The sequence below is a fragment of the Papio anubis genome, chromosome 20, assembly GCF_008728515.1.
Source record: "Papio anubis isolate 15944 chromosome 20, Panubis1.0, whole genome shotgun sequence".
In the NCBI taxonomy this organism is placed as follows: Eukaryota; Metazoa; Chordata; class Mammalia; order Primates; family Cercopithecidae; genus Papio; species Papio anubis.
In genome coordinates this window covers 6528430-6550579 of record NC_044995.1, presented here as the reverse complement: position 1 = coordinate 6550579, position 22150 = coordinate 6528430, and the positions used below count along the sequence as shown (strand labels likewise).

Below are 22150 nucleotides of genomic sequence, written 5' to 3'. Positions count from 1 at the left end.
GCTGAATGTTCTGCAAGGGATCTTAAGGCCAAAATCAAACCAAGGTGTCGTCTGGGCTGGGCTTTTATCTGAAGACTGGGGAAGAAGTTGGCTCCAAGCTCAGTCAGGTGGTTGGCATAAATCAGTTCCTTTGCACTTCTGTAATAAATGCAACTTAGTCATAGTACAATATTTTTCTATCTATTTTGGTATACGATTTGCTAATATTTTATTATTTATTTATTTATTTTAGGTTTGGTTTTTATGAATAAAACCTCAATGAATGTTCATCTGAAAATGCTCATGTGAAAACAACAACCAAACCAATAATTCCATTAAAACGTGAGCAAAGGACGTGAATAGACGTTTTTCAGAAGAAGACATAGAAATGGCCAACAGGTACATTTAAAAAGCCGAACATCACAAATCGTCAGAGACATGCAAATGAAAACCACAATGAGATATTGTCTTACCCCCGTCAGAATATCTATTTGAAAAAAAGTGTAAAATATAAGTACTTTGAATCAAGGAATTAATTTATTTAAGCGGTAAGATTTTATGATGATTTCACACTGTTTTTACCACCTTAAGATTTAATGAAGTGTCTGACAATAAAGGCAAAAAAACCTTATTATACTAGTCAGGTATTCCAGAAATACTACGTGCAGAGATTTTTGAAGAGTAGATATTAAATTACTTGGCTTCATTTTTGTTTCACTGCAAATTTCCACATGATGAGTAATCATCAGAAACAAAGGTTTTCATTATTGTTTTCAAGAACTAGATATTTTTTTCTTCCATTTATTGCCATGACATCAATATGAGAAAAACTTTTTAAAACCACTAATGTGTAAAGTATGTGTCACTTTAAAATTGGATGATCCAAACATTACTTAAGATATTGATTTCAAGGCCAGGCACGGTGGCTGACACCTATAATCCCAGCACTTTGGGAGGCCAAGGCAGGTGGATCACCTGAGGTTAGTAGTTCAAGACCAGCCTGACCAACATGATGAAACCCCGTCTCTACTAAAAATACAAAAATTAGCTGAGTGTGGTGGTGAGCACTTGTAGTTTGAGCTACTCAGGAAGCTGAGACAGGAGAGCTCCTTGACCCCAGGAGGCGGAGGTTGCAGTGAGCCGAGATCGTGCCATTGCACTCCAGCTTGGGGAACAGAGCAAGACTCCATCTCAAAAAAAAAAAAAAAAAAAGATATCGATTTCAGTTATGTCTGGTCATGTCAATGAAAACACAGCTTTTCTGAAATATTGGTTAAAATTTAAAAATGAATTAATATTTTAACTTCAGTTCATAAAAATCACTTTATTTTTCAAGCACAATTTTTGTATTGAACAGATGTATTTAAAAGTAAACTAGTAAGTGTTCCTTTTTCCCCTGTCTTTTGCAAGTATTTCTTGTAAGACTGATGTTACTTCTTTCTTAAATATTTAGTAGAATTCACAGGTGAAACAATGCAGGCCTGAAGTTTTTTTTTGTTGTTTGTTTTTTTGTTTTTTTAATGGGTATTGATTAGAAATTCAACTTCTTTACTAGGTATTGGACTATTTAGATTTTCTAATTCTTTTTATGGCAGTTTCATATGTGTGCTTTTCAAGGAGTTTGTCCATTTCATCTAAATTGTCAAATATAATGGTATAAAGTGATTTGTAATATCATTTTAATGTGTTTAGTCTTTGTAATAATGTTCCTTTTTTCATTCCTAAAATTAGTCATTTGCATTTTCTCTTTTTTCTTGATTAGTATTGCTAGAAACTTATCCATTTTATTGATCTCTTAACATAATTTTAATATTTCCTCATCTGTTGACCTCTATTTCATTTATTTCCACTTTTAAAGATTATTTTCTTATATTCTCTTTAGATTTAATTCGATCTTTTTCTAGCTTCTTGAGGTGTAAATTTAGATCATTGAGTTCACACATTTATTCTCTAATAAAAACACTTAAGGTAAAAATTTCCCCGTAAGGGAGGTTGAGGTTGGATGATTGATTGAGGCCAGGAGTTCAAGAGCAGCCTGGACAACATAGCAAGACCCCACCTCTACAAAAAATTTAAAAATTAGCCAGATGTGGTGGTGAGTGCCTATAATCTCAGCCATTCAGGAGGCTGAGGCAGGAGGATTGCTTGAGCCCAAAAGGTTGAGGCTACAGTGAGCTGTGATTCTGCCACTTCACTGCAGCTTGAGTGATAGAGCAAAACCCTGTGTAAAAAAAAAATCCTATGCACACTACCTTTAGCTTTAAATCACAAAATTTGAAATCTACTCTTCTTATCATTCAGTTTAAAATATTTTCTAATCTTCGTTAAGATTTATTTGGCCCATGGGTTATTTATTATATGTTGTTTAGTTTCTAAAGATTTGGGCATTTGCTAGTTATGTTATTATTACTGGTTTTTAATTTGATAGATTATGGTCATGGAATATACTTAGTATAATTTAAAGCCTTAGATTTTTATTGAAACTTATTTTATAACCCAGCACTTGAAAAGAATTAGATTGGATATTATGTGAAATATCCTACTCTTAGGTGTAAGAAATAGTTTATAAATGTCAGTTAGGTTACTTGATTGTGATGTTTAAATCTCTCTATCTTGAGGCCAGGAGTTTGCCTAGCAACCTTGTCTCTACGAAAAAATAAATAAATAAAAGGAGTGTGGCTGCACATGCCTCAGCTACTCCAGAGACTGAGGTGGAGGATCACTAGAGCCCGAGATTTTAAGGCTGCAGTGAGCTGTGATCGTGCCACTGCACTCCAGCCTGGGTGACAGAGCAAGACCCTGACCCTACCCCAGTACTATTTTTGCTAGCTACATAAGTGACTAGAAAAAAAAATTTATTGTGTGTTTTCAAAAAGCTGGAGGAGAGGATTTTGAATCTTCACACCCAAAGGAATGATAAATGTTTTAGGTGATGGATATACTAATTACCCTATGACTATTATACACATTGTATACATGTATCAGCATATCACTCTGTATCCCTTAAATATGTACAATTATGATGTGAACTAAAACTAAAAGAAAAAAATATATCGTACCCCAACTCTTAGTCTAAGTCATCAGACCTGCCCACTTCCCAAAATTTCAGCCTCATAAAATCAGTCAACTTCTTGGAATTTCTGTGGACACAAGCAGTAGGCATGACAAACTAAACATTCTGAAAACAGTATCCCCAATTCTCCTATTCCCTGACCTGCCCCTTCCTCAGTTTTCTTTCTTTTAGGAATCAGAGGCATTGTCCTCTCAATAGATTAAGTGCCAAGTCTAAAATTTATTATTGATTTTTCTCTCATTTGGTAAGCAAAATCCAAGTGCTGCTGATTTTATGCACTCCAAGAATCACCTACAGGCTCATGCCATCTCTTGTCTGGATGCCTGAACTGGCTTTTGCGAACAGATCTCTCTCTCCATGAACAGAAGCAAAAAATGACTTTTTAAAACACAATCAACATAACTACTTCCAGCAGTGATGACATGTAAGAGAGACCAGATTTATGCTCCTACCTTAAACAACTAAAAATCTAGGGAAAATGCGAAAGAGTGGTTTTCTGACACTGGACAACAAGTAGTGTAGCATTGTAATCTCCAAAAAAAGGGGAAACAAATAAGATGATCCCCATGATTGCCCTGCTTACTGACTTAAAAGAGTTTCCAGGCCACAGTGTAGGAGGGGAAACACAGGTAGAGCCCAGTAGACTCTTTGAAATGAGTTTGAAATAAGAAGATAAAGTTGAGAGTTGGGAAGAACAAGACAGATAGATTTCAAAGATTAGTACTAAATAAGAGAGTATTGCAGACAGAATATGATTAAGACATCAATTCTTCCTCAAGCAAATCCATAGATTCAATGTGATTCAAGTTAAAAAAACATTAACAACCAAATTCTAAAAATTTATATGGAAAGGCAAAGGAACTAAAATAGCCAAACTACTTTTGAAAAGGAACAACATTGAAGTACTCATGCTACTTAATGTCAAGACTTGCTCTTAAGCTACAATTATCAAGACAGTGTGATATTGGCTAAACGGTAGACAGATAGACCAGTGGAACACAATAGAGTCCAGAAATAGATCCACACACATTATTGACTTTTGACATATGTAAAAAATTCAATGAAAAAAGAATATTGTTTCCAACAAATGGTACTGGCGTAATTAGAGATTAAAAAATATTAACAAAGGGAACCGCCATCTTCCAGTAATTTGCCAAAATGACGAACACAAAGGGAAAGAGGAGAGGCAACCGATATATGTTCTCTAGGCCTTTTAGAAAACATGGAGTTGTTCCTTTGGCCACGTATATGCGAATCTATAAGAAAGGTGATATCGTAGACATCAAGGGAATGGGTACCGTTCAAAAAGGAATGCCCCACAAGTGTTACCATGGCAAAACTAGGAGAGTCTACAACGTTACCCAGCATGCTGTTGGCATTGTTGTAAACAAACAAGTTAAGGGCAAGATTCTTGCCAAGAGAATTAATGTACGTATTGAGCACATTAAGCACTCTAAGAGCCGAGATAGCTTCTTGAAACGCGTGAAGGAAAATGATCAGAAAAAGAAAGAAGCCAGAGAAAGGTACCTGGGTTCAACTGAAGCGCCAGCCTGCTCCACCCAGAGAAGCACACTTTGTGAGAACCAATGGGAAGGAGCCTGAGCTGCTGGAACCTATTCCCTATGAATTCATGGCATAATAGGTGTTAAAAAAAATAAAAATAAAAGACCTCTTGGGAGGCCGAGATGGGCGGATCACGAGGTCAGGAGATCGAGACCATCCTGGCTAACACGGTGAAACCCCGTCTCTACTAAGAAATACAAAAAATAGCCGGGCGAGGTGGCAGCGCCTGTAGTCCCAGCTACTCGGGAGGCTGAGGCCGGAGAATGGCGGGAACCCGGGAGGCGGAGCTTGCAGTGAGCTGAGATCCGGCCACTGCACTCCAGCCTGGGCGACAGCGCGAGACTCCGTCTCAAAAAAAAAAAAAAAAAAAAAAAAGACCTCTGGGCTGAAAAAACAAACAAACAAACAAATATTAACAAAAAAGAAACTCAACCTAAGCCTCACATTGTTTGCAAAAGATAATTAAAGATGGATTATAGATTTAAATGTTAAATGCAGAACTACTACATTTTTAGGAGAAAACATTAAAAAATGTCCAGGACCAAGAGCTAAGCAAAGAATTCTTTGACATGACACCAAAAGCACAATCTGTGAAAAAGGAATAAGTTGGACTTCATAAAAATGAAAAAATTTTACTTTGAAAGTTATGGTTGATTACTCAGGCATGGTGGTTTGCACCTCCAGTCCCAGCTACTTGGGAGGCTGAGGCAGGAGGATCACTTGAGCCGGAGGGGGCAGAGGCTGCAGTGAGCTGAGATTGCACCACTGCACTCCAGCCTGGGAAACAGAGTAAGACCTTGTCTCAAAAAAATAAAAAATAAAAATAAAAAGGAAAGTTATGGTTAAGCTTTATACTCAATAAAAATTTAAAAAGAAATAGAGCAGATCATCACATTGCTCTGCATCTTTTATTGGCTACGAGGCATCTAACTCAGGCTTAACAAACTCTGCTGTATATGGCTCAGACCTCATTTTCTGGATACCCAATCTCTTTCTCACTGAAAAATGACAGATGAATGTGGAGGCTGTTGCAATAGATGAAGAAAAAGAGAGGCATCGAAGGCTCTCAGACCAGCGAAGAATGAGAGAAGGGAGGTGATTTTGTGATTGACAGAAAGCTACAACGAGTGCTATGAGAAGAACTAAAATATTTGCTGAACTAGACTGGAGAGCGTCTGAGAGGCTACGTTATCTTAGGGACTCAGAAAAAAAAATATTCTGAGGAGGTTATGTTTAAACTGAGATTGGAATTACATGAACTGGTCACATGAAAGTTCAAGAGGAAGAATATTCCAAGCAGGAGAGCAGTTAGTACAAAGATTCTCAGACAAGAATGAATTTGGTATGTTTGAGAAATAAATATATTACTAGTGTAATTACTAACAACATAATCGATGAAAGAAAAACTGTTGAGGAAGAACATCAGAAGGACAGGCAAAAGCCAGATAATATGAGGCTTTGGGAGTCAGATAGCAGATTCAGATGTTTTTATTATTAGCACGATGGGAAGCTGTTGGAGGGTGTTAATCAAGAGATGGGCATGCTCATATTTATAATAGAAGAAAAAACTTTGGCTGCTGGGTGAATAACTGACTGCTATAGAGCAAGAGTGAATTCAGAAAGATTAGGAAACTATTGTAGTGGTCCGAATGGTGGTGGTTTGAAGTCAGGTGGTGGTGGACAGGAAAGAAACACACAGATTTCGTCCATGTTTTTGACATAGAGTCAATGGGATATGGTGATGGATTAGATTAAAAGAATCAATAGGCCGGGCGCGGTGGCTCATGCCCGTAATCCCTGCACTTTGGGAGGCCAAGGCAGGCAGATCACTTGAGATCAGGAGTTTGAGACCAGCCTGGCCAATATGGTGAAACCCCATCTCTACTAAAAATACAAATATTAGCCAGGTGGGGTGGCATGCACCTGTAACCCCAGCTATTTGGGAGACTGAGGCAGGATAATTGCTTGAACCTGGGAGGTGTAGGTTGCAGTGAGCCAAGATCATGCCACTGCACTCCAGCCTGGACAACAGAGCGAGACTCTGTCTCATAAAAAATAAACAAAATAAAAAGAACCAATAATTACTTGTATTTGGAACTTAAGACATTTGGTAGAGTGTGATGACTTTTCCTAAATTTGGAAGAAATGTAGAAGATTTGGCAAGCAACTGTTTTAGGGGGAATCAAATTGATAGTTTTACTTTGATGATGCCCCATAGGTTTTCAAGTGGTAATGCAGAGGAAGGAGGTAGATACCACTCTGGAATCCTGAAGAGAAGTTGTGGATTATGATGGATGTTTAGGGGGAGTCATTTATGTACAGATGGGATTTCAAGTTATGGGAACACATTACCTAGGATGACTGCATTGAAGCAAGTAGATGAGGGGGTCTAGAATTGAGCCCTCGGGTACACCAACATTTAAAAGTCAGAAAAGAGCCAGTCAAGGAGATTGAGAAAGATAAGTCACGGAGGTAGGAAGAAAACCAAACAAGTGGGATGTTGCCAAGAGAATTATATATTTTAAAATAAAAGGGAGTCATATATGCTTAGGGGCCTAAGATTCCCATCATTATCAGATAAGCATATATGACTTAGATTTACCCCGTTGAATTCATAGTCAGGCACCAAATGTCTGAACCTGCAGTGCAATAACATGGCAATGGATGTCACTGTTGTCCTTGATAAGAGTAGTCCCACTGTAGTAATCAGGACATGAACCCATTTAGAATGAGTTCTGGAGAAAATGTGAAATTAGGAAGTAGAGAAAGGAACTGGAAGTGACCCTTGAGTTTGCTGTCAAGGAGAGCAGAGAAATTGGTTGTAAAGTTCAGGAGGATGTGTGTGGTACAAGAGGTTTTTACATTTTCAGTTAGTAAATGAAAGAACAGATGTATATGCTGATGGCAAAAACACAAAAAGAAAATTTCGTGATAAAGAAGACCGAGAGAGAAAGACTATTTCCATTTCTACCACTCAATTTCTACTAATTTCTATTAGTTAATGCTTCATCTTTCCTCTGTGTTTTTTTGTTTGTTTGTTTTTAAACACTAGAAACATATGCTGTGTCAGTCAGGTTTCCACTAGATAAATAGGACTGAAAATGAATCAGAGACCTGAATGTAAAAGACAAAATTATAAAACTAGAAGATAACAGGAGAAAATCTAGATGACCTTGGGTTTGGCACCCTGTTGTTTTGACTTTACCGATTGTTACTAAAAAAATCTGGGGGTGAGCTCCATTTGCACTGGCCTTGTAGGCAGCTGTTTCCCTTTTGAAGGTGTCCCACTTGACCTCTGAGTGGCTGGTGGGGACAAGGAGTGATAACAGCAAGGAATGTAGCAACCAAGGAGGCACTAGCCTCAGCAGCACTTGCTTTTGCAAATTGCCAAGAGGACTCAGGTGCAGTTGCCGTATCACAGGTTAGGCTTAGGTGACTTGATCCTTTCATCCTGGCTCTCCTTTATGAACACACTGAAGCCCAGCATTTTATCATCTTTTCTGGTTTCACTGTGAGGGAATTGCTGCTACCCAGGAGCCTGGTATCCTATGGCTCTCTCATCAGTGAGATGTGTAGGAGATCGGTCAGGATGGTGGGAAAAATTGTAAGATAAATTATAGGAAAAGGACACAAGCCTTCTCGGAAGGCCTGGGGTTTGCATAGCTTCAGAAGAGGATTTGGCTGAAGTCAGCTGAATTTTCGCAGAATGGATAACAAGGAAGTGTAAAGGAATTGATCTAGATAAGTTTGTTTACTTAGGCCTTGGAACCTGGTCTTTAGTCATCTATGCACAGGACTGCTCTCTTTTGGGGGGCAGGGTGACAATGTTAATTACCCACAAGATGTGTTGACTTGAGGCCTTTGTCATTAAATCTGTACTGAATAAATGCCCGCAGTGCCAGCTTGTCAGGGCCGTGACTGCTGACTCTTTACAGCTCCCTCCTCAGTGTCTGTGAGCTTCCCGGTCCCCTAGCCTGCTTCTTCACTGGATATCAGCATCAGAATGCATTTGTTCATCCATCGTTCAGCCAGCTTCTGCAGGTCGGATCTGGCAGAGATGAACGTAGAGTTTCACCATACTGGCCAGCTCACTCTGACTGGAGACCAGGACTTTGCAACTTATACCCAGTACAGGCCAGACCACTACCAAGACCCCATGTAACAAGAACAGCATATACAGCTCAAGGGACAACATGCCCTGAAGTAGTGGCCCGTCAGCAGGGGCCGGATTGGAGAAAGAGTGACTGCTGTTCATAGTGAAACATCCTCATTACAATGAAACCTGCCTTCCAGGAGCTGCAGGGGAGCCTGAAGGCTCAGAGAGCCGTCTATATTCACCAGAGTTTCTGGAGCATCCCCAAGGCAACACCTGACAACAGCAGTACTAAGTTGCACAAAGCAGCAAAATCTGAAACCAGCAAGCAGTAGTGCCATCCCAGACTGACCAGGCCTGATACAGGAAGTTAGTGAGCCATCCACATGAACACACATTGGGAAGTATTTCTGTGTGGTAATTGTCCCATAATTAAAAAAAAAAAAAAATCTCAGTTTCCTGAACCCACAATATATCATCATGAAATGGGAATTGAGAATCCACAATGAAAACTCCTGAAGAGGAAAAGAAAAATGGAGAGAATGTAGTGGCTTTGTTCTACTGCAATTAACCAAGGCCAGTGGGAAAGAATAGTAAGAATCCCCTGTCCTGGCAGTGGAGGAAGTCTCTTAATTAGCCCATCTCTAAGCCCTGGCATTCCTATCTAAATTTTGTCCTCCTTTTATTTTCTTTCTTTCTTTCTTTCTTTCTTTCTTTCTTTCTTTCTTTCTTTCTTTCTTTCTTTCTTTCTCTCTCTCTCTCTCTCTCTTTCTTTCTTTCTTTCTCTTTCTTCCTTTCCTTTCCTTTCCTTTCCTTTCCTTTCCTTTCTTCCTTTCCTTTCCTTTCTTTCTTCCTTTCTTTCTTTCTGATGGAATCTTTCTCTCTCTCCCAGGCTAGAGTGCAGTGGCACATTCTCAGCTCATTGCAACCCCTGCCTCCCAGGTTCAAACAATTCTCCTTCCTCAGCCTCCCAAGTAGCTGGGATTACAGGTGCGTACCACCATGCCCAGATAATTTTTGTATTTTTTGTAGAGACAGGATTTCCACATGTTGGCCAGACTGGTCTAGAACTCTTGACCTCAAATAATCCACCCACCTTGGCCTCCCAAAGTGCTGGGATTATAGGAGTCAGCCATCATGCCCAGCCTTGTTCCTTCTTTTCTATGGCTACACCTTGGTTGGGCATTTAAGAATATACACCTCCTGAGAACTCTAAAGCGTTTATAGGAGTCAAACGTGCAAATGAAATGCGCAAACTGCTCTACCTTGGAAATGCAAATAACTTTAGGAGAGACAGAAGGGAAAAGGAGAAGAAAACGGAGTAAAGCAGTGGAGTGAGTGAGAACGTTGATAACAGGACTGCCTGATATTCATGTTGAGTGGTGTCTTTGGCCAGTGCATCAGGGAAGTATGTTACACAATACAGAATTAACAACTTCTGAGTGTTTATGTGCAGAAAGCAAGGTAAAAGGCTGAGTTATGAGTTATTTATTTAAATATGAAGTCATTAGGCAATAATTAGCCAGAGTAGTTTACTTAAGCAGAAGCTCAAAATCAGCAATGTTCATGAAAATGTAAGCCAGCTGGGAATTTACAAATATTGTGGACATGAGGATGGGAATTTCCTAGACCTGACCTGATTCATATTATGAGGACTGGAGATAATTTTGACTGGACATTAAGTGATATTATTGTTTATTAATGAGGTAAACATTTATTGAGTGTCTATCACATATCAGACACTATCTTATATGCAGGGGATTGGGATTCATCAGCAAACAATAGAGACCAAAATTCCTGCCCTCAGATAGCTTACATTCTCATTACTTGAAAGAAACGTATCAACTACCATACAGTTATTATACTGTTTCATGCCAATAAGTGAAATCACATTTGCAAAAATTTTGACAGTGAGAGATGTCTAACGTGGCTGACTCCTTCCTGCCTCTAGCCTCAAAGGTTGTCTGTCTTTGCCCACTCCTGTATATAGGCTAAGATAACCAGGGGAAGAATTTAGTTTATGGTTTAACATGGAAGCAAGGATGATAGTAGGCCTTCCCTAACTCACACCCTCCTTGTTCTGGGACTGAAAGACAATGAAAGGCCTAAGATTAGGATTGTGTGAGGAGTCTGAATTCTGCTAAAATGCAGGATTATAGTTTCTATAATCCTTTACTGCCAGGTGTCATGTGGCCGGTGACACCTGGGCAGTAAAGGCCAAGATTTGTAACTTCCCCAATCACTTCTATAGGTGACACCTCTATTGTAGACCCTAGGATTAGTCTTTTGAGATGTTTTTCAGACTTTCATTGTAGCAACTGACTGACCCCACAGGGAGCTCATGACTCATGACTCAAGTGGTCCTGTGACCCCCTCACTCCAAGGCAGACTCAGTGCATGAGGACCACTTTCAACTCTCCTATGGTTGCCTTCCCAACCAGTCAGCAGCACCCATTCCCTAGTCCCCTGCCCACCAAACTATCTTTGAAAAACCATAACCTCTCAGCCTTCAGGGAAACTGATTTGAATGATAACTCCAGTTCATCCATGTGGCCAGCATCATGTTAATTAAACTCTTTCTTTACTGCAATACCACAGTCTCAGTAAACTGGTTTTGTCTGTGCAGCAGGCAGGAAGAACCCACTGGGTGATTACATAAGTTTGGTAGTTGGGATGAAATGGCCAAATTTCTTGAATTTGAAAATCACAGTCTACCAAAAGTGAGCAATGTGAAAAAGAAAATGGCCAGGTCTAATAATTATTAAAGAAATTGAACCTATATTTAAAAGCCTTCCCAAAAAACAAACCCAAGATCCAGTTGACTTCACTAGCAAATTTTTCTAAATGTTTAAAAAAGATATAATACCTGAGGATAGAATTAGAAAATTGCTTCCAAACTCCTTTCAGGAAAATATACATTTTATGTAAAAGTTAACAAGGACAGTAGAGAAAAGTGAAATAACAGAGCCATCTCTACATAAACATAAATACAGAAATTCTAAACAAATCTGTGACACAGATTATAAATGTTCAAAAATCATGGGCAAGCGTGGTTTATTTCAGAAATGCAAGGGTAGTGTAACATTGAAAACGTAATCTAATTTATAATGATATAAATAAAAGAATAAAAGTAATATGATCTTGTTAATATTTACAGAAACTGCATTTAATAAAGTTCAATATTCATTCACAATTTAAACAATAAAAGAAAACTCTTAACAAATAAGAATAGAAGAAACCTTCTACAGTCTGACTTTAAAAAGAGAAAGCCCGAGGAAGCTTATGGCAAACATTTTACTTAATGGTAGATAAAGATTTTTTCTAAAAAAACACTATCTCATCTAAGCCTTACAAATCCCCCCACTTTGTCTCTTCTCTTGTACTCTTTTCCCACTTCCACTTAGTCTCAGGATACAGGCTGAGGTCCAGACATGAAAAATAACACCCACAGTGGCCTCATTATCTACTTCTTACCCTCAAATCAGGGAGGGCACTGAAGTATTTTCCCTGAGGAAATACTTGAGCCACTCATCCTGTAATGACTCAATGTGACCAAGGTTAAATGAAGTTAGGACTGAGATTAGGGTATCTGGTATTAAGATGTATGTTGGTTTTAGCCCATGGTTTCTGCTTCATAACTCCCGTATCCCTTGCTACACGCCTTTGTTATAATGTTGGGTGGGTTAAGCCTCAGGAAACAGAATCTCTCTCCTTTCCTTTCATCTACCCCAAAGCAGGACTCTAATCTTCCCTCACCTTTCTAATTGTGGGTCTTAAGACCCTCCCCAGGGAGGGTCCCATCCTGTACTCTGGAGGAAAGAATGCTGACATCATGAAGCTTCCATAAAAACCCAAGAGGACTGGATTTGGAGAGCTTCATGAGAGGTGAACACGCAGAGGTTCCCAGAGGGTGATGCACTTAGGAAGGGCATGGAACCTGCTCATTTCTTCCTGCATACCTTGCCCTATGCGCCTCTTCATCTGTATCCTTTGTAGTATCTTTTATAATAAACCAGCAAGCCAAAATAAATGTTCGCTGAGTTCTATGAGCCACTCTAGCAATTAAATTATCTCTCTGAGTTCCATGAGCCACTCTACCCCCAAAGAGGGGGTAATGGGAACCCTGATTGAAGCTGGTTGGTCCAGAGTTTCAGAAGGCTGGATTTGTGACTTGTGTCTCAACTGGAGGAGCAGACTTGGGGAATGAGCCTTAAACCTGTGGGATCTGACACTAACTCCAGGTAGATAGTGTTGGAATTTAATTGTACGACACCCAGATGGTGTCTACTGCTTGGTTGTGGGGAAAACCTCCTACACGTTTGGTACAGACTTCTTTTATGTTGATGATTGTGGTGGTGGTGGTAGTATGAATGTAGAAGAAAAACACTGTCAGAATTTTTTTTCCGCTTAATGCAGGGTAGAAAGAGACAGAGCCCCAAAATATCCCCGACCTCACATTGCTTGTAACTCCCTCTCCTCAGGAGGTGAAGCGGAATTGGTGTCTGTGTTGCTGGTCTGGGTTGAGTCAGGGACCTCAGTCAGGGCCCTCTCCAAACTAGTGGGCAAGGAGCGAATCAGTCTTTCTTGGAAGTTATGACCCATGAAGACGTAGAGAACTGGGTTGAGGCAGCTGTTAAAAAAGGCCAAGGAGCTTGTTGGGTAAAGCAGGACAATAATGATTTTGTATTTGCCATTGAACAAAATCTCTTTGAGCCAGACTGCCATTAGAATGCCAGTTAGTTCATAAGGGAACCAACAGATGAAGAAAGAAGCCACCACAGCAGTGAAGACGTGTAAGGGACGGCTGGATTTAGTCATGCGCTTTTTGTGAATTTTGGCAATGATGATCCCATAGCAGACTGTGATGATGGACATGGGTATGCTGAAGCCAATAATGAAGTGGAGGATCAGAGAGACCTTGGCCATGGTAATGAACACGTTCATCCTCTCTACAACAGTGTCACCCCAGAATGGAAATCTGAAAATACAATGTGTGTCCCCATTCTCAGTACTTACTGTAGTCCAGAAGATGAAATCTGGTAAGGTAAGGACTATGGCAAGAACCCAGAGTCCCATGATCACCCTCTTGGCCAGACTCAAGGTGCGATGGTTCTGGGCCCAGGCTGGATGCAGGACACAAATACAGCGGTCCAGAGCAATGACAGTGATCAGGTAGACACTGACAAACAGGTTGATGTCTATCATGACATGAACTAACTTACATAGGAACAAGCCAAAAGGCCATTTTTCTCTCATGGCGACTGAGACCATTCGGAATGGTAGGATGGCACTGAAAGAGAAGTCAGCCAGGGCCAGGTTCAGGTAACAGATGGTGCTGACTGTGCGCGTCATCCGGAATCCAGCCACCCAGATCACGAGCCCATTGCCCAGGACTCCGAAGACAAAGGTGACTCCGTGGACTAGCAATGAGAAGATCCACAGAACGGTGTAGCCAGCAGGCTCAGGGAGCACCTCCTCAGATTCATTCAGAGGAATGGAGAAGTCGCTTTCCATCTTTCCACACCTGTAACATTTCAGCAATGGCCATTTCTCAGCTGTGGCACCATCTTACAGTACAACTATTCATTAACTTCCACTATAGCTCCTCCTCCTACCGAGACCCGCCCTAGTGAGCCTTGTGAATAGTTATAACATAAAATTGGCACTCTCTCAGAGTTCCTTTGGGAAAGGATAGTTCTCCATATCCCCATCATTATTAATATGCATTCCATCTATCAGGCTGATTAGCAAGAGGATTAAAGGGCTCTATCCACCAGCGGAAATACTGAACTGAGAGTGTATGGACAATGGAAATTGAGCATAGGCAGCTTCAGCGTCGTGAGGAAGGCACAAGACTCAGAATCAGAAGGTTCACATCTGTGGCCTCTATCACTCAATGCAAACATGCTGGCAAGCTCTGCAACTTCTTTCGGCCCCATGCTCTCCCAGTCTCCCAGCTCCTGTCCCTCCCACTGTGAGGACCCTTTATCTATTTTTTAGTTGATATTTAATTTAAAGTTTTAGGATTTGGGTTGAGTTCATAGCTGAAGAGGATTTGGAACCATTACCTGTAATATGTAGACATACATTACGTGTTATAGGCCGGGTGTGGTGACTCATGCCTGTAACCCCAGCACTTTAGGAGGTTGAGGAGGATGGATCACTTGAGGTCAGGAGTTGGAGACTAGCCTGGCCAACATGGTGAAACTCCATCTCTACTAAAAATACAAAACTTAGCCAGGTGTGGTGGCGAGAGCCTGTAACTCCAACTACTTAGGAGGCTGAGGCAGGAGAATTGCTTGAACCCAGGAGGCGGAGGTTGCAGTGAGCCAAGATCGTGCCATTGCACTTCAGCCTGGGCGTCAGAGCGAGACTCCGTTCCCCTTCCCCCACCAAAAAAAAAAAAAAAAAAAAGCAGAAATATATTACATCCTATAGATTCTATGCTAGAGGAAGTCAACAAAGGGGACCCTATATTTACTTTCTCCCTTCTGCTTTTCATTGTCCCTACTTGATATAAAGTTCTGTGCTTGGGATGCAGTGAATTAGCATTCGTTGTATATCTTCAAGGTCTGTGGGATAAACAGAATGAGCATGAATATTTAGCTAATATTTGTAGGGTTCTTATCAGAGACTATTCACTGTGTTAATTGCTATGTATGGGTTGTAGTTTGGTCTACATAATAGCTCTGTAATATTCATTGTTTGTAGTTTCCATAGGAATGACTCAATGTTGAGAGCAATTGTGAAATCTGCTGGTCACTTAAGTAGGAAACAGTAGACAAAGATCTTTAATTTAGCTTAGTCTGAATTCTAAGCCCTATCTCTATGCAACAATTTTGACAGATATTGCTGGTGGTGCCCCTTCCCCACAAATAACTGTTCATCATTTCTTCTCTGCAAATCAAATCGCAATTTTGTTCAGTTACTCACTCTTTGGGGAAGGTATCCCTCCTCCATCTTTGCGGGCATATCTTGATTTTCTAATTTGTTCTAACTAGAATTACTTTTGCTTTGCAAGGGATTGCTTATTGGTGGACACATGACTAAATTCTGGGCAATAACACTATGGGAAGATATCCTGGTGTGTTTCTGGGATCTATTTCCTTGCTTTTAAGAAACAGAATCACAAAATTACAGTCCCTGTCTCTGCACCAGGTCACATGGGAAGCTGTTGCATCCAACTCAACCCAAAGGTCTCTGTGTCCCTTGTGTCTTTGCCACTTGACCAAATTTGCTTATACTGTGGTCTGTGGGCTTTATCAGAAACATCCAAGGTATTTGTTAAAGTGCATATTCATGAACCCCACTCTAGAATCTCTCCGTGTAAAAGCTACAGTGATTTTTATGGCCATGAAAATTAGAGACTCTTCCCACCCTGGGCTATCCAGCCTCTCTAAAAGTAACAGCAATTATCTAGCACTTGTTCTCATCTAATACTCATAGTAACATTGTGGGCAGCCATCATTACCCCCTTTTCTTTTTTTACCAGAGGGAATTCATGCCCTACGGGTTTTTTTAGATTTTTCAGCATCATGTCCAGCGGGTCAGTGGAGGCAGCAAGATTTGAAATTCAGGATGAACAACTTTAGAGCCACTACCTTTGCAACTCTAAAGTGCTGCATTTGAAAGGAGTTCCCCAAAGATTTCCAGCATATGGTCATACCCTAGTATCATGGTTTTTTCCTCCTTTCCCTTTCTCTCTTCCTTCTTTTCTTCCTGTCATTACCAGTCACATTCACTGAGGTCTTTCATGGGACATTGTTTAATGTAGCTCCAGGTTTCTCAACCTTGACACTACTGACAATTGGGGCTGCATAATTCTTTGTTGTGGGGGACTGTTCTGTACACAGTAGAATATTTAGCAGCACCCCTAGCCTCTATCCACTGATGCTAGTAGCAACTCCCCCTTCAGGAGTGACAACTGAAAGTGTCTATAGACATTGTCAAAGGTACCGTGGGAGGCAAAATTCCCCCTAGTTGCGCATCACTGTTGCAGAGTAAAGAGCCCTGGGCTTTGGGGTCAGTTAGATCTCTACTCTTTGGTACCTTGCTAATATGGGTTCTTGGTCAGTGACATCTCTTTGAGCCTCAGTTTTCTCCTCTGCAGAACAAGGACAATTTTGTGGTGACGTCTAACTTTCAGGTGAGGATTAAGTGAGACTGGACATGGAAATCTAGGCTAGACTGAGTGTCTGTGACAAATGGGAACTCTTGGTCCTCACCAGACTGTATGCTGTGTCATGGGGCTCAATCCTGGGTCATGCCTTACAGAGCTCAAGGTCAGGACAAGAACAATGCTCATAGCAATAGTGGCTACTACTTATGAACATTACTCACATGCCAAGAGCTTCTCCTTTAACCCTAACAATGCTTCTCACAGCCTCTACAGATGAGATGTGTTAATATGTGTAAGCACTGAACACACCCTGAGACATGGTGCATATTGACTAATCTTAGTTTGAATTAGTATAATCATTGCACAGATGAGGAAGTTGACTTATATTGGTTACATTAATTATTTAAAGCCCCCGGTCAGAAAGGGGTAGAACCAGAGTTGGAGCTCAACCAGACTGATTTCAACAGAATTGTATGGTTAACCCTCTCCCATTCCTTAGTTCCTCAGCAGACTCAGATTTTCTCCACCCACTCTCCAAATATCCTAGAAGACATTCAGACAGTATGATGTATCCATATTCTCTAAGTCATTTGGAAATGTTGACACAAGAGGAAAAGATGAATGTGCAGTGACAGGTGGGGACAGACCAACAAGACAATGTTGTAAAATTTTGGATCCACCCTAGTTATAAAGTGGAGAAGAGAACCATGGACTAGAGATGACACCTGTACTGATTATGAGGGCTGCTATTTGATGCAATCCCAATGTGTGTCAACCAATGTATATTTTATTATTTCTATATCCTTGCTTTGGGACAAATACCGTTCTTGTGTAATCCATAGTAAACCATGGCTCAGAGAGGGGAAGTGACTTGTTCAATGTCACAGTTATTGAGAGGCTCAAATGGATGTATGATTACAGATTTCAAATGGAAACTCAGCACTTCCTTGTTAGCATCTGCTTCTCCAGCACGTATGATTTCTGATGCATTAAAATAACATTCAGCCCTTCTGCTTTCTCCTCAAACTGACCAACTTCCTCTACTGTTCCACTCTCAGCTGATGGCCTTGGCTGATATTTTAATGAGAAAATGGTAACAATTAGATGTGCATTTTTTAGCCTTTTCTTTCCTAACCCTCAATTTACCTGCCGTTGTTATTGTGAATAAAGACTTCTTTTTCCCAGTGACTTCCCTCTTCACATTTGCTTTCCATCCCTCTCTCTGTCGCTTCCCCAAGAACTGGTATTTGTCCTTCTGCTTTCTGCTAAAAAGAAACTCTCAAGATTTTATTTCTACTAGATACTTCTTGTTACCACATAAACATTATCCTATTCCTTCCCTTTAAAAAGAAACCAATCTTGGCCCCTATTTCTTTCCAAACTTCAACCCTATTTCTTTAAGAGAAGTGTTTTCTGTAAAGAGATTTCCTAGCTAAACCTTAGAAATGGTTGTCTCTAATTGCTTGCTTTTTTTTTTTTTTTCTCAACTCACCTATTCTGCTGAATCCATTCCATATTGACTTTACTCCTTAGCACTCCAGCTAATGCACTCTCCTAAGGATGCACATGACCTCCAGACTGCCAAATCCAGTGGACCTTTCTCAGTTTTTATCCTGATGTTCCAGTGACATAGGAACGACTGGATCTCTTTCCCCTAATTCAAGCATATTTTTTTCCATATCATAAGATGATAAGATGTACACACAATCCACTCTGGGTTGTCTTTACGGCTCAGTTGGCCACCTCTTTTCAGTCCAATTTACTGGTGCTTTCTGCTCTGAATGTCTCTAAATTTAGGGTGTCCCACATTCTATAGGTGATATCATTCAGTCTCACAGCTTAAAGTATCATGCTGTCTTCTCATCTGAATTGTTAGCACTGGCCTCCCCTGGGGCTCTAATCTCATATAATCAATTAACTTCTTGATATCGCCCCATGAGAGTCCCATAGACACTCCAAACCAAACATTGCCCAAACCAACCGGTTGTTTGTCCCGTGCTCCCAAACCTGCCGTTCTTCCAATATTCTCTATCTATTTGGAGTTTAAATATTCAGTTATTAAAGCTCTAAATCTAGAACTCACCTTTCATTTTCCTTACCAGCCAATACAATCCAAGTCCTATTGATTATATCTGCAGAACATGCTGAATGCACAGCCAGAGCCATCTCCATCTCCACTACCCATGTCCATGGCCCTGTTAGACTTGGATATTTGTACAAACTTTGCAGATAGCTTGTTCCTGGCCCTGCTGTTCCCTCTCCTAAAGCCCAGACACAGACAAATTGTATTTTAATAGGAAAAATAAGACAATGAGTTATTCTTCTCAGCACTCTTCTATGGCTTCCACATTTCTAACTCACACTTCTCAAGCACCCTGGGATTTGTCTTGTGTATCCCCAGACCTCATCTCTGCCCTCTCACCTGACACACTGTGCTGGACCCATGGTGGACTCCTTGATTCCTTGACCATGCCAGCTTCTTGCCATTTCAGGGCTTTTGCTTTCTCTCTTCCTTCTGCCTACTATGATCTTCCTCTGGAGCTTTCCACACCTGGCTCTTTCTGAATATTTGTATTTTAGCTTAAATAGCTTGTCCTCAGAGATATCCTCTTGACCCATTTGCAAAACGGCTGCCCCAGGTCCAACCTATCTCACCAGATGCTTTTCGTCTTTGTTCATTCCTTTATTTTCTATCCTAAATACTTTCTGCATTGATATACAAACTCCACAAGTAGCACCTTCTTTCAGTGCTATGTCTCTAGCATAGCACTGTCCAATAGAAACATAATGTGATCTGTAAACATGGGCCACATTTGTGTCTTATAATTTTCAAGTAGCCATGTGTAAACAGAGTAGGAAACATTTGGGAAATTAACACCAATAATGTATTTTCTTGAATCCTACATATCAAAAAGGATATCATTGGAACATTTAATCAGAATAAAAATTATGAATGAGATAAATGGCATTCTTTTTTCATACTAAGTCTTAGAAGACATGAAATGCATTTTATACTTATAGCACACTTAAGGTTAAATGAGAAAAATAGCAAGCACCCAAAAGCTGTATTTGGCAAGTGATACTTCATTGCACAGCCCTGCTCCAGAGATTAGGAAATGTCTGTCATAGAGCAGGCATTCCAACAATAATTTTTAAGTTGCCAGACCCCGACTTACCACCAGCTAAGTTCCTTTTCTTGTGGCCAGTTCCTGACTTCCTGTCGAGCAACACAAGCTCCAAGGATTTGTCAAAAGACAAAATTACAACTAATTTAGTGTAAAGTTTTTATTGACTTTATTTGTAATTCAAGAATCAACACCTCATCCCTCAAAATAGAATGCATGTGTTGATGAGTAGAACAGAGAAGTTTGATTTTATTGGGAGAGGAGGGCTAAAGAAAGCAGAAACAAAGAAAAAAAATGCTGAATGGTAATTTCGAAGTTGCTTTTTCTGTACAGTGGGAATAGGGAAACAATAATTTAAGAAAAAAAAAACAGATTGACTGACATGGTTACTTAGGTTACTTCTTTTGTAAGGATTAAAGCAGAGGCATTTTCATGGCTACTGAAAGTGACCTGTTTGGGAATTTGGCTATCTTCTCTCTCCCTCTTTATGATTTTTTAGAAAGCCAGATAAACAACTTAATTTTTGGTTTGGTGTCATGGAACTTTAGTATGAGTGACTCTATTTTGGGTTTGTTTGTTGAGTGTAGTACAGTAGCTCAGTTTAAGCCAATGGTGTCCTGTGATTTTTACATAATAGGCTTCAGCAGAGACTTCGCTGAAGGACAAGGGGACAATGGAGCTGGAATCAATCCAGTGGCAGAAACTCAGAGTTTCTTACCATTCCCAGAAGACACCTTGGAGATGTCATCAAACTACTCATCTTAGAAACCTATGTGTCTGAATGTTCCTTCACCTCTAACCTTCTGTGGGAGACTGGAGTTCATCCCTCCAAATAACAAGAGTCAAGGAATATGAGAGTCCAGGCCCTTTCTTCTTCTTCTTCAGAGATTCAGGAAAATGAAAGAAACAATTACCGAGGTGAAAAAATGAGAGGAAAACAATAAACAACAAAGATGCATGATTAAGCAAAAACTTACTTCTCTATTTACACACATACTTCTAACAGCATATGTGTGGGCTTTTTTCCAAACAAAGCAATTCTTCAATTCTCTGGAGACACCACTGTCTATCCTACAATTAAATTCAGTTCTGATGCTGTCTAACTGGAGCCAGCGTCATATCACGCAAGTTAAAGCACTCACTCCCACCAGACTGTCTTCACTTCAGACACCAATCCAAGTCCCACGTGGCCACCTGTACTTCTGACTGATGGGCTATAAATCAGGGGTTCCTGTGACCCCCTCATCAGGTTTGGTAATTTGCTAGAATGGCACACAGAACACAAGAAATCACTTTGCTTTCATTTACTGGTTTATTCTAAAGAGTACAGCTTAGGCCAGGCATGGTGGTTCACGCCAGTAATCCCAGCACTTTGAGAGTCTGAGGCTGGTGGATCACTTGAGGCCAGGATTTGGAGACCAGTCTGGCCGATGCGGCAAAACCCTGTCTCTACTAAAAATACAGAAATTAACTGGGTGTGGTGGCACATGCCAGTAATTTCAGCTACTGAGAAGGCTGAGGCACGAGAATCATTTGAACCCAGGAAGAAGAGGTTGTAGTCAGCCGAGATCATGCCACTGTACTCCAAGCCTGGGCAACAGAGTGAGACTTTGTATCAAAAAAAAGGAGAAAAGAATACAGCTCAAAAACAGTCAAAATAGATGCATAGGGCAAGTATATAGCAAGGGAGAGGTTGGGGTGGTACATGGAACTTCCATGCTCTCTCTTCAGGCACTCACCCTTCTGGCACCTCTATGTGTTCACCAACTCAAGACGCTCATCTAATCTCATTTTTCAAGAGGGTTTTTTTTTTTTTTGATAGGATCTGACTCTCTTCCCCAGTCTGGGGTTCAGTGGTACAGTCACAGCTCACTGCAGTCTCAAACTCGTGGGCTCAAGTTATCCTCCCACCTCAGCCTCCTGAGCTGCTGGGACTGTAGGTACGTGGAACCATACCTGGCTAATTTCTTTTCTTTTTTTTTTTTGAGACAAGGTCTCATTCTGTCACCCAGGCTGGAGTCTACTTGCATGATCTCTGCTCCCTGCAACCTCCACTTCCCTGGGCTCAAGGGATTCTCCAACCTCAGCTTCCTGAATAGTGAGGACTACAGGCGTGAGATAACCATGCCCAACTACTTTTTTGTATTTTTTTGTACAAACAGGGTTTCACTGTGTTGCCCAGACTGGTCTCAAACTCC

At 40.5% G+C, this 22150-nt stretch overlaps 1 protein-coding gene, 1 long non-coding RNA gene and 1 pseudogene across 7 annotated transcripts in view; 2 read left to right on the top strand and 1 right to left on the bottom strand.

Moving 5' to 3' along the window:
• The window catches only part of LOC101025727, a 54559-nt gene that overhangs the window by 19502 nt on the left and 12907 nt on the right, over positions 1 to 22150 (top strand). For 2 of the 3 annotated variants that reach the window (XR_001897805.2, XR_001897803.2), the window contains one exon: positions 233 to 378. This is a non-coding gene — a long non-coding RNA (uncharacterized LOC101025727). Of the gene's footprint in view, positions 1 to 232; positions 528 to 22150 lie in introns of all 3 variants that reach the window. The other variant, XR_004180235.1, reaches the window with a different exon arrangement.
• On the top strand, positions 4174 to 4691 carry LOC116271626 (annotated as a pseudogene).
• Positions 11732 to 22150, bottom strand: part of FPR3 (formyl peptide receptor 3) — a 33745-nt gene continuing 23326 nt past the window's right edge. For 2 of the 4 annotated variants that reach the window (XM_003916024.5, XM_017952661.3), the window contains exon 2: positions 11732 to 14232. In XM_003916024.5, coding sequence (XP_003916073.1) covers positions 13161 to 14222 — 1062 coding nt within the window. In that variant the 5' untranslated portion in view covers positions 14223 to 14232 and the 3' untranslated portion in view covers positions 11732 to 13160. The other 2 variants (XM_003916025.4, XM_021931410.2) reach the window with 2 other exon arrangements.